The sequence below is a fragment of the Brachyhypopomus gauderio genome, unplaced genomic scaffold, assembly GCF_052324685.1.
Source record: "Brachyhypopomus gauderio isolate BG-103 unplaced genomic scaffold, BGAUD_0.2 sc74, whole genome shotgun sequence".
Lineage (NCBI taxonomy): Eukaryota > Metazoa > Chordata > Actinopteri > Gymnotiformes > Hypopomidae > Brachyhypopomus > Brachyhypopomus gauderio.
The window spans coordinates 677210-700181 of NW_027506895.1; the positions used below are offsets into that span (position 1 = coordinate 677210).

The 22972-nt window shown below is 43.1% G+C and overlaps 2 protein-coding genes and 1 long non-coding RNA gene across 9 annotated transcripts in view; 2 read left to right on the top strand and 1 right to left on the bottom strand.

Annotated features, from left to right (window-relative positions):
- Window positions 1-2166: 2166 nt before the first annotated feature.
- On the bottom strand, window positions 2167-9095 carry LOC143491367 (E3 ubiquitin/ISG15 ligase TRIM25-like). 2 transcript variants are annotated; one of them, XM_076990286.1, is made up of 6 exons: window positions 8441-9095; window positions 5108-5203; window positions 4729-4962; window positions 4482-4638; window positions 4266-4316; window positions 2167-3377 (listed from the first exon to the last, which is right to left on the bottom strand). In XM_076990286.1, the coding sequence occupies exons 1-6, from the start codon at window positions 9023-9025 to the stop codon at window positions 2893-2895; spliced, it is 1608 nt and encodes a 535-aa protein (XP_076846401.1). In that variant the 5' UTR covers window positions 9026-9095; the 3' UTR covers window positions 2167-2892. The 2 variants fall into 2 exon arrangements, with proteins under 2 accessions (XP_076846401.1, XP_076846402.1); XM_076990287.1 differs by lacking the exon at window positions 5108-5203.
- On the top strand, window positions 5971-8267 carry LOC143491369 (uncharacterized). The gene is made up of 3 exons (XR_013125182.1): window positions 5971-6046; window positions 6910-6970; window positions 7231-8267. It is a non-coding gene; the product is annotated as an uncharacterized LOC143491369 (long non-coding RNA).
- Window positions 9096-13110: 4015 nt separating the features above from the next.
- Window positions 13111-22972, top strand: part of aak1a (AP2 associated kinase 1a) — a 29640-nt gene continuing 19778 nt past the window's right edge. For 5 of the 6 annotated variants that reach the window (XM_076990280.1, XM_076990281.1, XM_076990282.1 and 2 more), the window contains exons 1-2: window positions 13111-14270; window positions 22147-22265. In XM_076990280.1, the coding sequence (XP_076846395.1) occupies window positions 14111-14270; window positions 22147-22265 (279 nt within the window). In that variant the 5' untranslated portion in view covers window positions 13111-14110. The remainder of the gene's footprint in view (window positions 14271-22146; window positions 22266-22972) is intronic. The other variant, XM_076990285.1, reaches the window with a different exon arrangement.

Sequence of the window (22972 nt, forward strand, 5' to 3'; positions counted from 1 at the left end):
GTGCCACTAATCGTTGTGTTTCTTGTAGTAAGTTCACATGTGGCAAGTGGAGAAAGGAGATGATGTGGCAGTGCCAGGTGTGCTTAGAGAATTTATAAATGTGCTGAGTCTATTGACTGTATGTACATAAGCTTATAGTTTATGATTCTGTGATATTGTTATGTTTCTTGTTATATTGTTGCAGTGGCTGACCATGAACACTGAACACTGACCCTCTTTTTTCTCCTCCTCTTTTCTCTGTATGGCCCACCTAACCCCAATTATTTTTATCACTATTGTACAGTATTTTACAGAATTGTTTTCTTTTGATTCTTACATAAAATAAAGTTGTCCTCCAAAGATGGGGGGGGGGGCAAAAAAAGAGAGTAGTGACTGAAATCTCTTCTGGTAAGATGTCCTAAATGTCCTATTTTTGTTTGCCGGTTATGGCTGTTGTGTTTTTGGAAGAGACACACTGTAAAAAGTTCCATCTTGATAAGTAAAAATTGCTCAAGATTATAATTCTATTTCAAGTAGCTGAGGGTTCTTTGTATAAATATATGTAAAAATATCTTTACCTATTGGCAGTTTTTCAAAAGACAAAAACTACTGAAAATAAGGTTAAAAAATTCAGTGCCATTTTGAATAATCAATATGCCACTGTGATGATGTAGACCTATACACCTACACATCACCAATAGACATGGTTATGATTATGATTGTGATTATGATTTATAAGTATACTTACCTGTGACCAGTCTGTATCCATCCGACTAAAAGAGTAGGAGTGTAAAAATCAGGCTTTTACTTACCTGGGCAGGTGCAACCTCTGCAGAAGAGGAGGGATGAACTTAAAACTGTATGGAGGTGATTGCATATGCATGTGCACATGTGAAGTGAAACTATGTAAAATGGAACAATGTCATAACATGAAAAGATGTGACTAAAGCTGTTTATTCAATCGTATGTTGATAGCAATTAGAATGTTTTATATTCTTTGTCCCCGTTGTACCGGTAGCAGGAATGGAATGTTCTGTGGGAGGGGCTTATAGAATATAATGCGGTGTAATTAGTAGAGTAGGAAAACGAGCCCGGGAGAGCAGGCTCGAAATGTATGTGATGACGGGATCGATGTGACTTTGCAGTCACCGATCTGTAGACTCTGATTAAGAGGACTCAATTTAATATTGTTTTATTTCTTTCCATGAACGCGCGTTGTAAATATGTATATAGCTGTAGGCGTCTAAAATAAATGTGCAAAGGAAAAAGGCAAAGTTTCGACCTCTTGTACGGATCTATTCCAGGCCACAAGGCCCTCGCCCGACACTACCCATAGAGTGCAACCCCCTCCTCCTACACACCTGAGGGGTTCAGGGTCACGCTTTATCACAGCCACTTATATGCCACTATAATTCAAATATTACGTTTGTGACTTCTGACTTTGTGACTTCTTGCAAGAGAGCTTGCAGTCTCTTGTGGCAGGCATCCAAAGGTGTGTATTGAAGCAGCAACCACCCAGACCTGAGACACGCCTCATTTACATAACACTGGAGGTAAGAAGGGCTTATCACACCTGCCAACCTCTGCCTTTTAGAAATGCTTTGGTACGTGGCAGGTATGACTGCATTTTGGCAAAGGTTGGGCCACTCCAGTGTCCAGTTGTGAATTTAGGCCCTGATTGTCCACTAGATGTCACTGTGGCATGTAATGATTCGAACGTTTCACAAGATTGAATCATTTTCCGAATCAATTGGTTCATATGATTCGATCTCCCAAAAGTCCCACTTTTGCCATCACTAATCTCTAGTGGTGTCAAACTCAAAATGCGAAATCGAACTGAATCGATTCATTTGAATCACGGTATTTCGAAACATTGTTTCGAAGTCTGTATCAAAAGGGGAAAGTCACTTGACTGTTCCAAAAACAGGTTTCGTTATGTCACGCAGTTTTGAAACGTTTCAAATCTTTTCCCGTTTTAGTCCGCATTTAAGTTCAAGCAGCTGGTCTGAGATCAGAATGTTTACTAATTACTTGTAATCAGTTGTGATTACAACTGAATACTTGTAATGTTTAATAAATAAAGGATTACACAAGCATTTCCGTACCTTGCAATGTAAAATGAATAATGTCAGCTATATCAATCCACTGACTAACAGTGTATCATTATGAAAAATACATCTTAATGACATAATTAAAACAACCCTCTTTTCATGACTAAAATTTATTTAGGAACACAATATGCTTTGGGGGAATATTTCATGTCAATTTTCATTAAAAAACACATTACTTCTGTTTCTGTTATGATGTTGTGGATTTAGGCCCTGGTTGCCCACTAGATGTCACTGTGGCGTGTGATGATTCGAACGTTTCACAAGATCGAATCATTTTCCGAATCAATTGGTTCATTTGATTCGATCTCCCAAAAGCCCCACTTTTGCCATCACTACTAATCTCCCCCATACGCCTGACTAGGCTTTTTATACTTATAGCCCCGCCCCCGGCTAAACCAACTTCCCTCACAAGGGACGTCCTATAGACTAGACATAAAACACATTTCACAGATACAGATACATACATACATATATAGTGTCCCCAACCACTATCCCAAAACAATAATGTGTTTTAATGATATTTAAAAAGCTTTATATAAAAATATAAAAAGCGCTATACAAATATATTTGATTTGACTTTACTATTTACTAGGGACTCTCGTCACCCCTGCAGGTGGATCCATCCCTGCTGGGATAAGTAACTCCCTCTATATCAGCAGTTCTGTTTTGTGTCCATGGTTCAGTGATGGGCTAACTTGCACCATCACACAAACCCAAGAACCTGCGCACACAAAGCAAAGAATAGAAACCTCCACCAAAATGGCTGCCTTCATTAAATAAGGGACAGACAGACAGCTGCAGGTCACCACTGCAGATTGCCAGCCCTGTCAAGATCAATAAGTTGAACATAACTCTGATTAGTTTTTAGACAGAACCTGGGGTAGAGGGGTTTAGTGAATTTATCATAGATTTTCTGGAGGAGCTCTATGTTGTTAGAGACACTGTAAAAGGCCAGAATTCCTGCCTTGTGATCCAGATATACTCCTATTCTAGAGGACTGAACAGAGGAACATAGCATCCAAAAGCGATCCTTTATGCTGGTTCCAATTCCAAGATTGGCAAAAATGTTCCAGTTATTGTCATACGAGAGCATTACTGAAACATCCCCATTTATCTCAACCTCCCAGTAACAACGTTCAGACAGACCCTCATTACATATGACCTCATACTGGTACTGTTGCTTTAAGCCATGATATAACTGAGGTGTTACTGATGCTCTCTTGTAGTGATTTGATATCGTAAGTTCTCCTCTTCTCGTATCTGGGTTTAATGTGAGATTACAGGAATCTGAAGGGGGGGAGATACAACCATGTTAATGATTTTAGTACAATTTCCTTCTTTTTTGCAGGTTATGCCTTCAGTTATGTTTGTTACAGGAATAGTGGATGGAGGTGCTTTGTGAACCTGGCCAAGAGTTCTGGGAAGCCTAGCCAGACAGGGTGAGCAATGAGAAAAGGAAGACTTGGGGTGTGAAATACTGTTGCAAAGAAAGGGAGAGGGTTTGAGTGTCTCGGGAGCGGACAGGGAAGAGTATCTTGGGAGTGGAGAGGGTTTGAATGTCAGATGTGACAGAAATGACATTTCTTTTTTTAAATCAATAACTATTTAACAAAGATTTTATCTTTGTAACAAAAGCCAGTGAGCTGGCTCTTTAGTCTAGTTATCAGAAAACATATTAAGTGCCTGGAAGACTAAGGTTTGAACCTGGGGTGTGGTGGTTGCAATCAGCCTTCATTCAAATTATTTCAGAAGTGGGATAGTATCAAGAGGACACCAAGTTTGGCCATGTTTAAAGGAAATCCCCCTGCCGTGAGAGGATGGTGTGGTTGCTGCCTTCACCATCTGTTTCTTATGTATTCATAATCCAAATATGTTTTCAGAATTTCTGTGACCCAAAGTTTATTATTCCATTACTAGAATGTCATGTATAAAAGAAGGAAGTGCGAACAAACTTTTTCTGCATGCTAAAAGAGATGAAAGGGATGTTCCTTTAGGAAAAGTGTTGGTGAAATTCACCTGTACATTTTATAAATAGGTTTGTTCATAAATGTATTTACATGTAATATATAATTACTGTTAAATGAATTGCTCTATCATATTATCTATGCATTCATATTGAATGTAAAATGTATTAGGAAGTCCACCTATATTAGTTTGTGCATTCCTAGTACTCACATTTCAAAAACTCCTCTCTGGTCTTTGGTTCCCATGGTGAGATAACGTGAACTATTGAATGAAAAATTAAAATACTTAAATCTTCTTATTTGCTCCCCTCCTGCTTTTTGTTGCCAAAAATATAATAATCCCGCACTATTCATTTACACTTCATTTATGAAAATGATACAGGAGCATCTTTACAACAAATAAATGTGTTAAGGCTTTTTGTCATACCTTGACCTGTGTTTTTGACCAGATCCAATTTGTTCAGTTTATTAACACATCCGATGAACTCAGTGCCAATTTTCTTCACAAATTCTAAATAAAATGTGGGCTTGGTGTTGATAATGGATATATCTACAGGAACCACAGAAACGGCAGAGGGGAAGCTCTGTAGATAGATGAGACAACCAGCAAATGAGAAGATTAGTGAAGAGGAGCTCCGTTTCAGAAGGAAGAACATACAGTAAGTGAATGTTACCTGGAGGAAGAGGATGTCATCATCTGTAAGTGATAGCTTCTCCAGCTCAGCGTCTCTCCTCCTCAGATCAGTGATCTCCTGCTCCACGTTCCTCACAAGTTCTTCAATGTGATTCAATTCAGTTATTTCCTGAGCTCTGATCAGCTCTTTCACCTGTGACTGTATTTTCTTAACTGACTCAATCAGCTCAGTAAACAGCTTCTCACTCTCCTCCACTGCTGTCTGCGCTGAGCACTGTTAGGAGACACAGAAACACAGAGAGAGAAATACTCAGACATGGAGCATCTCACTACCTGACAGGAGAAAAGATCTGAATGATTCTGTCTGGAAAAGCCACCAGTTCCCCAGCAACCAGCTTTCCTCTTTATTCTGTAGTCACCTGGAGAAATGTCATAGCTTCTTTTAACATCTTTGTTTTTCGCTCTCCCTGCTTGATTCTTGCTGTGTTGTCCTGTTGCATTTTCTGCAACTTTGTCTAGACAAACAAGGCAGATGTTAAATTCACTTCACAATCAAGTATATATATATTTCCACCAGTCTACTACATAGACCAATAGATGAGTGCAGAAAACAGAGCAACACTGGAAACACTTTCAGAACACTGGAAATTCTTTAATTTTGGAAGCTTTGCTCAGGATATTGGAAGAATAAGAAGAACTGAAGTAAATCAGAAGATGTTTTTAATACCATTTAAGATGGTAGACTTTTTCTTTAATTCCCCAGGCCTCTGCCACAGCCATTGTAATGTAATATATATATATATATATATATATATATATATATATATATATATATATATATATATATATATTTTTTTTTTTTTTTTTTTTTTTTGTGAAGATGTTACTTTGACATGCACCAACTCCCTACAAATTATTACAATCCAAGTGTGTATTGTGACGTCTCAGACGCGGAGACAGAGGCGGCCGGAGGCGAGGGTTGAAACTGAGGAAGTTTATTATCCATAGGATTTATAGAAAAGGCAAACAAAAACAGCACTGCAAACAGACAGTTTTAGCACTTCTTTAAGCAAAGGACAAGCACGCAAAGGTAGCGGCAGCGGAGAGAGGTCCAGCGTGGATACTCCAGTGGGGCAATGTGCAGCAAGAGACCGAACAACCTGCGGGAATTAAAAGGGTGCACAACCTAATGGGGAACAGGTGCTAGTACTCAGGTGAACGGGACGGTAGGAGTGGTTTAGTGCTCGGGGGCGTGTGTTGTGAGTGATGACGAACGGGAACACGCGCCCTCTGGTGGCGACCCGGCCTCCCGACCGTGACATGTATGACAATTACATTCCCTATGGCAGTGACTTTCGGCAAGTATATGCACCACACTACAAATATTGTTCGAGTAAGGCAGGGATGGCCAACACGCGGCTCGCGAGCCGCATGCGGCTCTTTGCCTGGTTTCATGCGGCTCCCCAGACGGTCCGCGGGCTCACCTGCACTAAAAGGGCGACACACTGCTACATCTTCGTGGTGCGCGGTTTGTTTACAAGCCTAGCGAGCCGCTAATACTTTTAAAACCGGCATAGTGGAAAACACGCATTTGACTGTCTTCACAGCTAATAATTTACACTCGCCCCCCCCACCCCCCCCGCTCAACAGATTACACTCGCCCATGTACGATGTGGCTCTTTGCCGTAACACAGTAAGAAAAGTGGCTCTTGGTCTATGACGGGTTGGCCACCCCTGGAGTAACGTAATGGTTCAAAGTTGACTTGGCTTCCAAATTCCATAGATCTCAATCTGATAAAGCATGGATGCCCCGCCTTGTAACTTAAATGACTCAAAGACATAAAGGATCTACTCCTAACATCTTGGTGCCAGATACCATAGGGCACCATCAGGGACTTTGTGGAGTCAGTCCCTTGATAAATCAGCTGTTTTCGTGGTGTGAGAGGGACCTGCACAATATAAGGCAGCTGGTTCTAATGTTATAACTTGTCATAACGTAATGGATCTGGGACACTACATGTCAATAGTAGCTATTGGAGGTGTTATGAGCTTAATTCAGCAGAATCCAGATGATGGGAGGTGCCCATGGTTTGGTGTCTAATGGTTTGACCCAAGGGTTTTGATATCTCATCTTATATCTATTTACATTTGTTTAAAAAATAATGTTTTTTCTAAATGCAATATGAAGACTTCAGACATTTCTTGTCTAATTGTCATACAGCCCTACCAAGAAGACTACAGCCCCCAGAATGCCCAGCATCACCTCACTATCTCCTCCTCCCGTGAGTATTGACTTACAAATGTTTCATCACGTCATGTATTTAAACTGCCAACCCTCCTTGCAAAGTATTGCCTACCATTGTTGGACGGCATTCCGAGCGGGCTTTTCCTTTCTGCTTTCCCTTTATGGTTTTGTGCACTGTTTTCCTTTCTCAGATTAGCCCCTCTGTACGTTTGCCCTGTTTCTACTGCTACTTGTTTAATCCTGACCCGGACCGTATCGACACTGAGTCTGAATTGTGTATTTCTCCCTGTTCCCCAGGAGCTACTTTCTAATAAACCTCACAGGTTTACATCTGTCTGCTATCCTCTGCTTCCCATCATGTACACAACACACTGATCCTTATATTTGCTCTGCTGAATGTGTTGATTTGTGCCATTACCATATTGTAACAAATCAACTCTAGTAAACAGATTGATAATCCATTAATTTTTTGTAAATAAATGTTTTTGTAGATAAATTTCACTGCGCTTTTGAGCTGCTTTAGGATTAACCATGCGAGCTTAGATGTGAAGCCCAACATTATCCTGTTTAGTACAGTAACGTTTAGCTCCGCCCCCTTTGTGGGTATTCTGCCTTCGTTCCCTCCTTAGTTTTCCTTTGGTTGAATTGTTATGATTTGTCACTCCCCTGTTGTTAATCCCTGCCCAATGTTATTCCTATCAGCTGTTTTAAGTTATTTGGGTTGTGATTAGTTTGTAATATAGTCTGTGTGAGTTCATGCTTTCCTTGTGGGTCTATTTTGTTAGGTTGGTTCATGTCTGTTATTTTGTTCTTCTGCCTCCTTGTTATTCCAGTTTCTAGGCCTTCCATGATCAGTCTTGTTTTGAGTTGTCAAGATCTGTTTGAACTTCTAGTTTGTATCTCTGTGTCATCCTTGTCTATTCAGGTTGTTTGTTGAATTTCTTATGTTGGTATAAGTAAATGCTTTTATAGTCTGGTCTATGCTGTTTACTTATCCTCCGTATGTATTATGTCTTTTTTTGGTTTAGTTGTAATGTGTCTTCAGTCTCGCCTGTGTTGTTTGGTTGTTCTTTCTGTATGATACTTATACTTAAGCTTTTGCGATGTTCTCCGTATGTCTTGCTTGTCAGTTGTTAGACATTGTGATCTGAATTTGTTACTTTTCTATTACTGTTGTCTGAGTGGTTATTGCTGTCCTTGGGTCAGTGTGTGTGATTCTGTGTAGGATTTTGTGTGAATGTTTGATCAATATGCCATGCTGAACTCATGAGATATGTGTTGGTAAGGTTGAGGTCACAGGAGTTGGCCCCGCCTCTGATTTAAATAAATGTAGTTCTCTGCAGTGATTGTGTACGCCTCCTGACTCTGCATCATTACAAGTACTTAATCAGTTAGTTTTGATCTTTGGTTAAATTGTAATGTTATGTTTTTAATTGAAAAATCAGTAAACTTTTCAAAGATCGCCAGTGGTTCACAAAGTCATTCATCGTAGTTCCTCAGTTCTTACCTGCTTTGCATTTCGTTCTGCTTTAGCTGAGACCACCTCATGATTAGTGTGAGAGTCCATGCACAGAAGACACATGAGCTTCTTATCTCTACGACAGAAGACCTCCAGGAGTCTGTCATGTTGAGCACAGATCTTTTCCTGGAGATTCATCGAGGCCTCAATCAGTTTGTGTTTCTTGTACGCAGGAGATTCATAATGATTCTGAACATGTGCTTCACAGAAGGACAGCAGACATGTCAGGCAGGACTTGACAGCTTTGCGTTTTCTCTCAGTGCAGACGTCACACTCCACATCTCCAGGTCCAACAGAAGAGTCAACAGGCACAACATCTTGGAGTTTCGTCTTCCTCAGTTTGTCAGTCAGTTCAGCCAGCATGGTGTTCTTGTTGAGAACAGGTCTTGGTGTGAAGCTGTGTCTGCACTGGGGGCAGCTGTAGGATCCCTTCTGATCATCCTGATCCCAGCAGTCATTGATACATCCCCGACAGAAACTGTGTCCACAGGGAATAGTCACCGGATCCGTCAGCAAATCCAGACAGACTGGGCAGTTGAACAAATCCTGAGTTGTGAGGATAGCTTCTGCCATTTTAATGCACTCAAAGGCTGGATAGACAGAGAAAACGAAAGAGTGTGAGTGAGAAAAAACATTTGGACTTTCGTTTTTCCAGAACTGTAAGTGTTCTCTCTAAGGGAGTGGCTATGACTCACTGTAGGAATTCAGAACACCCATTTGCATACACACCACCTTTCCCCATTCCTGGTTCTGTTCTCCCCTACATTAAGTTCACAGGTGTCTGCATCGGATGCTGTACTTTGGTTGAGTCTCACTGCTGAGTCTGTGCTATGAGTACGTGCTCCTGGTATGCTGCTTTCAGCTTTAGCGGTTCAGCCTGCTCGTCACTGCTTTGTTTCCTGTTGGAGTTCATTATGGAGAACTAAGAAACTCCCATTGCAGTCATCTCTCTCCCTCCATTCTGGAATCACACTCAGGGTTGCCAACTCTCACGCATTGAGAGTGAGACACATGCAATTGACCGTCTTCACACGCTCACACGCCACACATCCGATTTCTCACGTCGAAAAAAAAAACTATTTATGAACCTCTGATCCATATCTATGATTCAGTGAGTTACTAGTTAGCTCTGGCGACAACCACCGGCGATCGATCGACCGCGAAGCGGAATCTGTTTACTAACAAACACTGTCCAGTTCTAGCTCCCCTAAGAAGTTAGCGGGGATAGCTTGGAGTGTCTCCATATTGTTGTCCAGTGGTAGATCACAGGAGTTCCAGAAAAAATCCCGATTGACTCGATTTATTGTAATAGTCCATGTTTATATTCTGCATGTTGGTGTTCATGATGTATAATTTGCTAACTTGTTTGTTTCCTACAACTAAAATAATTATGATGTTTATCACCTTTTTTTGTAGAGATACCTGCTGTTAGCTGGAGGAAGTGGCCTGGAACCTGCACCATTTTCTGGCCTGTGCTGGATAGATAATGTAAAGAAAAGCCCAGCAAGTTACAGACCAAGAAGTAGAGTGATGTTAGCAAAATCATTTCATATATACACCAGAAATCAGTGGTGGACAGTAGCAAATTCGTTATTGTACTTAAGTTGTACTTTTTAAACTACTTTTACTTCACTACATTATGCGAAATCTGTCGTTACAAAGTAACGTCAAAACAAAAGAAATACAAAGCAAAAGCACGTGCACCAGTCAACGTTCGATTCAACAGCGCTGCAAGCGCACTAGCTTACAGTTCAACGGTAACGTAACAACATACCTATTTGAAAAAAAAAACCTACTTAAAAAATAGATTAATCTACTGATTGTAACGCGCCACACAATCCATGGCCTTATTTGAGCAATTTTTTTGAAGTAGTCGAGGTTTTCAAGTGCATTTTGAAAAAAAAATTATTTCTTCCTCCAAAAATTCCCCATCCAATTTAAGGAAGCATGTAGAGGCAAGAATTGCATAGGCAGACTGGTTTTATCTGACACACGAACTTTTAATCTTAAAACCAATTTGAGATTTAACTAACTTAATAATGTTTCCTTTAAGTATCACCTTTAAATCATGTGTTCTAAATAAATTATTTTCCTAACAAATAAATTCTCAACAATTGTATACATGGTGTAAGGGAATTTGTGATTTACTGTCTGTGACCCTCAGACAGAACACTATGACATTCAGTCCACTCCCTTATCTGTGTGTCTGCTCCTCAGTTAGAACCTCACTCTGTCTCACTCTCCCCCTGTATTTTTCCACTACCCCTATCTACTGTGCCTCCTCTTCTGTTAAGGAGAACACCAATCATACATATGTTTTATTATTCTTACCCAATTGTGTTGACACATCTTTTTATTGTATACATTTATTGTATTTATTGTAGTGTTTTGTTGTGAGATTGCTCCATGCTGCATATTTTGTACATTGTACTGTTACCCTGCCGCACTTTATGTTGTCTGTTGTACTGTTGATCTGTGTTGTAAATTTCGCTACACTGTGTACCTGTACTGAGATGTAACGACAATAAAAAGCCACTTGACTTGACTTGAGGGGTTGAGCTGAATATGTCAACAAACGAGTGCCAGTAGTGTGAAGCAGTCGAGGTTCACACATGGTCACGTGGACACTAGTGAACCTGTGTGCTTCTGTGGTCAGCTGGCCGTGACGTTCTTCATGAGGCAACAACAATACAGATTTCAATGTTAGAAATGCTAGAAAAGACTGAGTTTGAACTCGACACTAGTAGTTTAAAGAAAGTTTTCAGGAATTGGCAGTGGTTAGGAGAAAAACCTCAGAAGTACCAGACCAACATAGAACAGAATAGTTACAGACCAGGCACAGACTAGCTCCACCATCTGGCTGAATCAAATATGACAAAATAGAAGAAAGTTCCTATGACTCAGTGGTAGTTTGAACAAAATATCCACAAGTTACAGTGGCGCTTAATGGTGTGAATTGGGTGAGCGTGACCACAGCTGAAACGGTCACGCAGACCAGAGCAAATGTCCGCTGGAAGTGTCCTGGGATCTACAGCAGTGTTTACCTGCTTCTCCACTCTCTCTCCTGCAGCTGAGACTATCTATTACTGCTGTGCTCATCCATTACACATGAGTAACAAATGAACATCTGATCAGCGCAGTAAAGAATCTCCAGGAGCTCGTTGTTGGGGTCAGATCTTCTCAGGGAGATTCATGGAGACCTCAGACAGCTTGTGCGTCTTGTAGGCAGGGAACTTGTAGAGAACTTTGTGACTGAGTTTAGATATGGTGTGGGAAAACAGCTGTTTTCCTTCCTGTAGATACCTAGACTACTTCAGCAAGCGCTTAAGTGTTTTCTTGGTGATTATCATCTTGTTTACTGCTTGTATGCCTTATCATAATGACATAACAACCCCCTGACATTACATAATGACATAATGAGACATAACTCTTCTCCTAGTCACCCATGTCTGTACTGTTAGGGCACTGGAATGAGGGTCAACACAAAGTCATCAAAGAGGTAGCAGATCGAACGTTAATCTTGCCAAGACCTGTCAATCAGGTGCATCATATGACTCTGTAAAGGTCAGAGGTCAGTGCAGATTTCCACATTTCAAAGCATAGTGGTTATAGTGCACAACAGATGAGTATGACTGAAATATGAACATACTGTATAATTCCCACGATAGTGTAAAAGAGTGTTGGAATCATTGGCTAACACACACAGAAGCAGAACAAAAAGCACAATACTCTTTTTCCTAGCAAGTTAATGTTAATGAACGTAAATGCATTCATTAAAATACATACATGTATATTAAGAAACATACATGTAGGCCTATTAAGCGCAGGTGTTAAGTTTATGCAGTAAGGCATGAACAAACAGTACGACTGGCAGGCTAATCTTATAGCCTACTATAAATGGCACGATTCATTTGCATTTATATAAAAATATAATCTGGAAACTAACCGTTAATCTATGATTTCAAAAGGTATGTAATAAGCAAAAATGCAGTACCCATTCAAAACAAAGCTGATAAAAACCATACAAAGGTGCTCACAGCAGACTTGTTTCTATAAATAAATAAAAGATATATCAGCACCATTTTCAAACCGCAGCAGATTTCAAACGTATATCGAACATTTTAAACTGCCCGAGAAGAAGTCAAATTTAGCCTTGCAAATCGACACATGGAGTTAGTTCAGAGTGCGCTGCAATGACAGTGCATGTGTCTGTAACTGAATCGTTTGTGCTTCAACCTCGATCACAGGCCGTTGAAAGGTTCAGGGACCTGGTGCTTCCAGCAGGGGGCGCACCAGAATGCATTTCTTGTGGGACATTACAGCATATATACTGCATAAAGTTTAAACGATATGTCTGTAATAATGTAACCATCATAATTTCATATATTTCTAAAAACACGTACAGTATATCTTAGCCCACGTTATTGTTCTATACATGTATGTGAAATATTACTCCTGCTTATCGCTTCCTACATCAAAATATCATATGAAATGTTTCATAAAACACTGAAAATGTATTTTATATGGACGAATTTACAACCGAATTATTTGTTTAATTAAAAAAACTAAAAACTACAGCACACTACCCGTCCTCGATCAAAAAAAAAAAAAAAAAAAAAAAAAACCCCAAGGCTGCCCGCTGACGTCAGGACGTATTGAGGACTACAATGACCAGATATGCTGCGTGGACGTTGTAGTCCACTCCGGCTTCGGATCACTGTCGATCATTATTACTTCGATATTTTCATAGTGCAGTCTAGTCGTTTTCCATATGCTGCAGCACTGCATCTGACGGTTTGGTGATCGTTATAAGAGAAAGCAAGGCGAGCCATATGCTTTGTCGCCAGTTTCTAGAGAGCCTGCATTTCCTGGTTTTTGGGTCGTGCGTGTCCGTCTGTATTTTCTTGAGGATCATAGACGAATCAATGACGGAGGGATAACATCCACTCTGGAGACGTGAGGCACCAACCGTGGATGCAAGTCAGGACAGTTAATGGTTATACTAGACGTTTTAATAACGAATCGTGAGCAGTCTGTGAACGGCAGCAGTGTTATGTCTCAGCAGTGTTAAGTTGAGATCGTTGGCAGAGATCGTTTGCTTGCAAGTGACTTCAATGAAGACCTTCTGCTCCCTAATTTACTGAAGACTTGGAGAGATCGCATGGCTTCCCCTGTACCAGTAAACACAGTATTGACACCAACGCCTCTTCTACGTGTTGTCTTTATCGGATCTCCAGGATATCTGCTCGCTGGGCCCCTAAATAACGAGGCGAGCGATGTTTGGACTCGTGACTCGCCCAAGAAGTAGACCAGCCACACGGACCGCTCTGCAAACGCCGCCACCTAAATAGCGAAGAGTTGAACATCTGGAGCGGTCTGTTCGTTTGACTGTCTCAGCAGACCGTCTCAGTTTGTTTCACGGACCTGTCATTTTCTCACATTGATCCAGCGGTATTTATTATTTAGCTACTGCGTGAACTTGACAGCTGCTCTCCATTAGAGCTGGAGATCTTCACCACACTCTTCTGCGCCGCACCTTCAGTGCATGTCCTCCGACTTTGAATTAGCGCCGTCTTTAAAACTGGTGGATGTTGCGCGGATCCTCGGGCTTGTGATTCATGTTATATAACTGATATAAACTGTCCCGTACGAGTGACGATGAAGAAGTTTTTCGATTCTCGACGGGAAATGGTGAGTTCGGGGCCCGGTTCGGGAGTTGGTGGAGGTAGCACGGGTTCGTCCAGCGGTGGTTCCTTCATTGGGAAGGTTTTCACCATCGGCCGGTATCAAGTAACCGTGGAGGAAACGGTAGCGGAAGGTAAGATGTGTAGATTTCAAAATAATAATAACATTCTGTTGTGTGTGTGTGTGTGTGTGTGTTTATGGACCAAATGTTACATTAAAAAGTAATAACTCGAGTACAGTCTAAAAGGAGACAGCTGTACATTGTGCTAATCTGGTCATAAGTAATTTTGTTTTATTTTAAGCTGTTTTACCAACAGCCATGTTTATTGCTAGTATAGGCACACCCCTGATTAACCGTGACGTGTGTGTGATAGATGGCTGTCGCGTTGGGTTGGGGAGCAGCAGTTGACTGGTTTTGTCATCAGTCTATGAGGAGTCCAAATGAGACGCCTTCAGCTGCGCTGCTATCTGTGTGTGAGCAGAATTTTTCGCCATGACTCACGGCCTGTGTCTGAGGTTTTAAGGAACCGTGTGTAAATTTTATAGAGTGAAAAAGAATTTGTGTCGAATTTTGATGTCGTCTAATGTCTGAATGGAAGAAGAATCGGAGAATGACATTTCTACTCAAGGACAGCTCATTTATTGCAAGGTGAAGTCTTTAAACAGACAAACAAACAGAAAAGAAAACTGTTCTGTGGAGGAAATGGTGGGAAGATAACAAAAGATAAAATGAAAATATGTGACTGTGACTAAAACATTCCAAAGTCTCATAAACTGCAGAAGAGACAACTGCACAGACCATATACAGCAAACTCAACAGCTGAGCAGCTATAGCTAAAACATCTACAGGGGGCCGTGTCCCCTCAGGGCTGTGTCCCCTCAGGGCTGTGTCCTTGCCCTGACCGCCACAACGGTCTGTCTGTTTGGTGATCTAGTCAGCTACAGTCTCTCTTTCTCGTGCCAGTGCAGGTCAAGCCAGTGGTTGGTGCAGTGTGGACACCCCACAGGGATCTGATGTACCACTTCACCCGGGAGATCCCCCATGACACAGGGACCCTCTCTTAGTGAAATGAGTCTGGAAGAGACTGTACATTCGAACACTAATAAGGCAGAGGAGAGACACAGCTGCACAACTCCTACGTTTAAAGCATTACATGTGCACTAAATAAATATGCGAGGTACACAGCGTTCTGGCCACAATGTGTTCCTCTCCGCTCCCTCAACAATGGGCCAGCAGCCCGAGGTCCGTGCCAGACATTCTTTAATGTGTGTTAATCCACACAAGTTTGGGTTTCCCCCGCATTAAAGAGCTTTAGAGGCCTCTGCACGTGTGACGTTCTCATTAATGTGTTTATCGGATTCCTTTATCTGATGCACCTTGCACCAAAATGAAAAAAACGTGAGATGCAAAAACACACACCGGGCACAGGAGTCACTTTCGTTACCATAAAGTCTCCAGCAGCTGATGAGATGAGAGGGTGATGGGACATACCGCTGCTTCAGTTCCAGTCCCATGTTCATCTGTTCTGGCTAATTATTCAACCTTGTACTTAGGGAAGCCGTAAATATAGTGGTAGGTTGTGTCATTAGGAATCCATATTGTGTCATTAGGAATTCGTATTGCCGTTAGGAATTCTTATTGTGTCGTTAGGAATTCTTATTGTGTCATTAGGAATTCGTAAGACAGGCACGGAGGTTTCAGGATCTCGATGACTTCACTGGAATTCTTAGGTGTCGTGACTGTAGCAGATGTGTTGGCCTCACTGTGCGGACAGACCAAACTCAAAACTCTTGTTAACGCAAGCCTCCCGTCAGACTGCTTTGCTAGTCAGATGTAACTCTGTTGTTAACATTGACCTCTTGGGCCTCCAGAGCAGGAGGGTCGCGGTGACGTGTTCAAAAGCGAGTGATATTTGACCTGTTTTAGCTCATAGAGAAGATGGACACCCAGCTTCAGGGTGATGCATCCTGCTGTTAATCCCTCCTCAGGAGTCATGGGCTTCACATCACTGGTGTCCTCACATGTACATTTTACACAACTGGCGTTCAGCAGGAATTCTTATATGGAGAGACGTACAAAAGTGCTTCAGTTGGCTACTCGGTGATTCCTTAGCTAGCACAAATAGGCTAGAGCCCAAAAATACCCTTAACCCAGACACTGAGCATGTATCAGTAACCGTAAGTATCAGTGCTGAAACTTACAATGTGAGATGCACTACGAGACTCGAATGCAACACAACGTGAGGGGAATTAATAAATAAAATGTTCAGTTGATTTTGGATTATTAAGTTTAGTTTAATGTGTCCCATACTGTACAGATTATTTTGCATCAAGAGCCAGAATTGTTTAAAAACAAAAGGTTGAGAAGTGCCATGTCCTTGGGCAGACCATAAATGTCTTATAAAGTGATCTTGAGCTATAAATAATACAAGAACCTGACCCGCCTAATATAAAATCATATATAGCATGTGAACGGTTCCAGGAAGAGGCAGATATCAGCTCATCAGGTTAAAACTTCAGTTTGGATTCTCTTTTTAAGTTTGTGTGTGTGTGTGTGTGTGTGTGTGTGTGTGTGTGTGTGTGTGTGTGTGTTTTGATGCTTTGCTTATCCGTTGCACCTTTAGTAATGACTACACAGGCTAATTGCAGGGTGGATGGCCATGGTTTTCTAGGCTCTGGCCACAGGAGAACCACATGCCTCCTGTGATGGAATGGGGCGGAGATGTGGCTGAACGTCACGGTGCTTCTAACGGTCTCTGGACTCTGTGCCCAACAGCTGCAAGTGTGCAAGCGTGCAAGTGTGGTGGCTTTGACCACTTGCCCAGCGAGGAAGATGATCTCTTGGCCATGCTGTTCTTGTGTGGCCATCAGGAATTTATGTAGCTCATTTTACACACCCACGCGTGCGCGCGCACACACACACACACACACACACACACACACACACACACACACACATACGTGCTCCTATTCTCCTCCAGGCAATCTCTGTTGCATTATAGTGGCTATTCATAGCCGTAATAAAGGTACCAGGCAGAATGTTCGTGGTGTTCTCCCAGGATGAATGATGCGGATCAGATTTCATAGACCTCTCTGTACCTTTACTTTGTAGCTCTCTTCTTGTGTGTGTGTGTCTCTCTCTCTCTCTCTCTCTCTCTCTCTCTCTCTCTCTCTCTCTCTCTCTCTCTCTCTCTCTCACACACACACACACACACACACACACACACAGTCAGTGTAAGCAAGGCCTACTTTTCCTCCTTGACTGTACTGTAACAGTAGCGAATAGTGTGAGACTGCTAGTTACTCGCCTAGCTAGTGTGAAACTCAGCAGAGGACAGCCAGCTGGCCCGTGTGGTTCTGTTCAGCTAGGTGACACCCTGGTCTGTGTGGTTCTGTTCAGCTAGGTGACACGCTGGCCCATGTGGTTCTGTTCAGCTAGGTGACACGCTGGTCTGTGTGGTTCTGTTCAGCTAGGTGACACCCTGGTCTGTGTGGTTCTGTTCAGCTAGGTGACACGCTGGTCTGTGTGGTTCTGTTCAGCTAGGTGACACGCTGGACTGTGTGGTTCTGTTCAGCTAGGTGACACCCTGGTCTGTGTGGTTCTGTTCAGCTAGGTGACACGCTGGCCCGTGTGGTTCTGTTCAGCTAGGTGACACGCTGGCCCGTGTGGTTCTGTTCAGAACATATAGTGCTTCCTCTCTGAGCTTCAGCTGCACTGTGATCTGACCAGTCATGGTCTGACCCCTACCTGCACACCTGACCCCTCAGAGTCTGACCCTACCTGCACACCTGACCCCTCAGGGTCTGACCCCTACCTGCACACCTGACCCTTGACCCCTGACCTCTACCTGCACACCGGACCCCTCAGGGTCCCTGCCCTATCTGCATACTACATGGCAAAATCTTAAATGTTACCATAAAAAGAGCTCTTCTGCTTATCCACTATTAAATACATTTCCCATTACTATTAGTAGTAGTAGAATTGTTAGTATTGTATTGTAATACCGTGGGCATTTTTCATAAACGATTACCATAGCAACAGTATAGAAGTCTAAACAGCTGGCTAATCTTCTCCCAAGGCATTCTGAAGTTAAGTAGATTAAAGGTAAAGGTAGATTATGATGAAGAGGAGGAGGAGGAGGAGGAGTAGGAGGAGGAGGAGATGGATTACCCTTCTGACCCCTGTGGCTGTAAACATGTATCATGTGTCTCTTGGTACTTTTTAATATGATGGTGGCTGTGTGTGATGATAGCAGGGGCCCATGTTAGACCGAAAGTCCCGAGACCCGCACAGCTCCACATGATACCACACGGGCCTTCAGGACCTCTGCTCCGCTCCGAACCCGCTCTACACAGTACAGCTGCCTCACTGAAGTATTTTGTCCTGAGATGATTTCATTTGTAAATTAGCGTCAAGCCTAATGGATAGGGCAGGTTTTGTGAAGAACAAATGAAGTGTGTGTGTGTGTGTGTGTGTGTGTGTGTGTGTGTGTGTGTGTGTGTGTGTGTGTGTGTGTGTGTGTGTGTGTGTGTGTGTGTATGTGTGTGTGTGTGTGTGTGTGTGAATAATAGATGGTCAACAACTGATTTATTCATTACTGTCTGTCACTGATGGCCACCATCTGTCAGTCCCCAACCTGTGTGTGTATGTGCGTGTTTAGTCCTGAAGCATAGCGAGGAGCTGTGGAGGAAAATAATGGTACAGTCATGCAGGTTTTATTGGAAACCCTCCTCAGATTGCAGTAGTATACTGAATGACCAAATGACAAGAAAATGACAGCAGCAAGGAAAGATCATGTTGTGATGTTATTCCAGACTCTCCTACGAAGGCATTGTAAAGGAAAGGATTGTCCTGTCGATTTCGGAAGCTCTTATGTAAAGCTCTCTCATCCTATTGGTTAGCACTCCACATGATGTCATAAAGGAGCAGTGAAGAGGAGGAGGGGTTTGACCGGAGCCCTCCCTCCTCTGACTGGGATTACCTTACACGCAGTGAAGTTAGGTGGGCCTGTGTGCCCACTGAGGTGTGTAACATCCCTGGTGCTCAGAGGTTGCTATTAACTTTCACTGTTAGCAGGTGGCTCGCCTTGCAACTTGAGGGTGGTGCTGCTGAAACAGACTTTAAACTGTACTTTAAAACACACACACACACACAGGAGGAGTGTGAGTGAAAGAAAGGAAGTGATATCTCCTCTCCAGTAGGGCAGACAGTTCAAATTTAACTAAGTCCCAGAGGGATCCGAGTCACTGTGTGTGTGTGTGTGTGTGTGTGTGTGTGTGTACAAACACACCGTTCAGATTTTGTTGGATTTTATCTTATAGTTCCCACTGTAAGGCTGTAAATATCTTTATCTGTTGACTTCTGTTGGTGCTCTTTCACTGAGGATTGCTGACTGGGGTTGCTCAGTGCTCACTGGATCATGTGGTGACTGAAGTAAATCCTGGTTTGTGTCGTTCCTTGATTGGCTAGATGTGAGTGATTGACATTGTAAGTCTCCTGCTTCCTCTTACTGTCACCTGGAAATGTGGGTGGAGTCTGCTAGAAATTGTCTTCGCTCCCATCCACTCAGCATGACACCACTAAGAAGGACACACACACACACACACACACACACACGTCTGTACACAGTAACAGGAGGCTCTTAGGGCTTCTTTGTATGAAGCCATATAAACAAGCCATGAGCTGATATTTATAGACTATTACATAAGTCTTCTCACCATGATGATAAATTTACTTCACACCGTTGTGTGTGTGTGTGTGTGTTGTGCATGCGTGCGTGCGTGCGTTGGGGTGGTGTGTGTGTGTGTGTGTGTTTGTGTTTGCTTGTGTAAGCAGACCAGGTCTTAATGTGACTCATTGCCCAGGGCTGCACACTACTCTCATTGCTCTCTGAAAAAAGAACATGGATGCCCTTCCTCTGTGTGTGTGTGTGTGTGTGTGTGTGTGTGTGTGTGTGTGTGTGTGTGTGTGTGTGTGTGTGTGTGTGTGTGTGTGTGTGTGTGTGTGTGTGTGTGTGTGTGTGTGTGTGTGTGTGTGTGTGTGTGTGTGTGTGTGTGAATGTAATTTATGATGCCCTAGACAAGTCCTAGTATAATTTTAAATCTCAAAGGTGATCATACAAAATGTGATGTGATCATACACACACACACGTGCACAGACCAATGGCTGGTGTGTAGATGTACCCCAGGTTGTATGATGGACACACACTGACTACATGGACTACGTTTCACATGGGATCGCTGGGGATGTCGGAGACTTCACCTTTGAACCTGAGGTTCACCCGGGACTGGGATATGCATAGTTAGTGTGTGTGTGTGTGTGTGTGTGTGTGTGTGAGGAGGGGGGAGGGAGGTGGTGTAGTTTGAGGCGAGGGTACTGCTGGACTGTGAGAACAGACAGGGCCGGGACAGGGATCACATGGAGCTGGACGCAAATGCATCTGGATGGAGAGACGGAGACAGAAGGACAGGAGAGCCGGAGGGGACGGCAGAGGCCTTGACCAGGCATGTCTGACCGAAGAGGAGACACGGGGGACGTTACTGCAGGAGGAGCTTGACCTGGAACTTGTCCTCCGTTTATGTGTTTTCTCTGTTTAGGTGTTCTCTCCCCCCCACTTGTTCTTCAACATAATAATAAAGTAAAGTAAATACTCATAAATCCTGAGTTCAGGGCACAGTGAGTAAGCAATGCTTAACTGGCCGATTTCTGACCTCGCTGGGATGTTCAGATATTTTCGTGACTCAGGCTCGCGTGGACAGCTCAGGGGCAGGCAGGTGGGTGGGGCAACGAGTGGGCGGGCAGGTGGGCGTGTCCTCCAAAACACCCGCCTCTCACGAGCATTCAGCACTTGTCAAGCCTGCATGTTACCCTCCGTGGCTCCGTCACCACGGCCTCTCATGCCTCACTTTACATCATCCCGGATCGGTGGCTATGGCAACAAGGACAAAAATGCAGCGACGTCATGTTTTTGTTACAACAATAACATGCCTGTTAACTGTAATCGACTGTTTTTAAGCCTCCTGAATAGTAGCCTCTGCAGTACAAAGTACGAAGGAGACCATTTAATTATCTCTACTCCCTTACCTACTCAGTCCTGCTCCTTGATATTATGGTGATGTTTGTGTATGTGTCCGTCTGGGTGCAGCCCCGTTTCTTCGCTTCTGATCAGGATCTGAGCTTGTTCAAGGCATCGTGACTGAGGGAGGTGGCGTTGTGGGAGGGGCTGTGGGAGGAGCTGGGAGGTGATTGGGTTTCTTGACTCACTCTCTGTGGAATGCTCACACAGCTGGTAAGAGTGGCCCAAAAAGTATTTTTCTCCATATATGACATTTGTCATTTGAATGTCAGTAGGAGAATCTTCAGTTCTCAGTTTTAGTTCTGGTTTTGGGTCACTGGTACTGAAATCTGATATGCATGTGATATGTGGCAATGCGACTCAACAGCCAGATGGGAATTCATGACTTGTGTGTCAGTCCAGCTCAACATTTGTTATAATGTTGTACTGTGGGGAAGGTGTGACAGCAGTGAGATGAGCTTTCAGTGAGGCGAGCTTTCAGTGAGACGAGCTTTCAGTGAGGCGAGCTTTCAGGGGCAGGACAGTGAGCTAACAGGCCTCATGGTCATTTGGCGGGTGAAATGACGCCATCATTAAGATCTTGGCGTTCTTCTCTCTTGTGTTTCCTTCCTCTCATGTTTGATTTTGAATTTGCAGTCAGCCTTCACTGCACATCGAGTTTGCGTTAGTTGTGTGTTTGTCACTGTTGACTTATTTTGATTGTTTACATTTTGATCTGGATGAGCGCGCCCCATGTGAAGCGTTGTTCTTTTAGGATTTAGGATTACGAGTGTGATCTGTTCAGATTAGTGTGTGATTACAACAATCTTGTGAACAGCCTGACACAAAATTTGGATTTTACCAAAAATAATCTGATTTGGGCCACGTTTCCCTGCTGTGTGAACGCAGTGTAGGGGGATGTGAAGCTAAGATCTCCTGCTTCTCTTTCCCCAGGTGGCTTCGCCATTGTGTTCCTGGTACGTACCCATCAGGGCTCGCGGTGCGCTCTGAAGAGGATGTACGTGAACAACGAATACGACCTTCAAGTCTGCCAGAGAGAGATCCACATCATGGTGAGAACTTCACATGTTCACTCTGTGTGTGTGTGTGTGTGTGTGTGTGTGTGTGTGTGTGTGTGTGTGTGTGTGTGTGTGTGTGCTTGCGCACTCTGCCTGAAGGACGTCTCATTGTGGGGACGGAGGAGCTGATGGGGGGGGGGGTCCTCAGCGGCCATGGATGCACAGAATTACTCATCATTAACTCTCGAAGGAGTCTTCCTGTCAGTCAGAGCAATGCCAGCCAATCACAGATGCCCGTTGGGTCACATGACCAGAACTTTGTAGTTAGTTTACTAACGATGTTGTGTGATTGACAGCCTAGAAAGACACAGTGATTTCCCCACTCCTTATACAAGGGAAGACCCACCTCATGGGTCAAAATTAGCAACACACATATCTGAGGAGATGGCGGGGGGGGATGAAGAATAAAGATTTAAAACAAACAAAACAAATAGCTCACCGCTTCTGGGGCAACTGATTTGGAAGTAGTACTCGCGCTGAATGAAATGGCTTCTTTTATTTGCACTAAATCAAACACGTAGTAGCACAGAGTGTGAGTGAGTTACTGGGACCCTGTTCACAGACACCAGTTGTCCGGTAAGAACAGCAGTAGTCAGTGGCGAGAGAAAGAGGCTGTTGTTTGGCGTTGTAAGGAGCCGCATCTGGGGACCCTCGCTCGTCCGTAACAGAGACGCCTTCTTTTCACACTCTTTTGGAACACT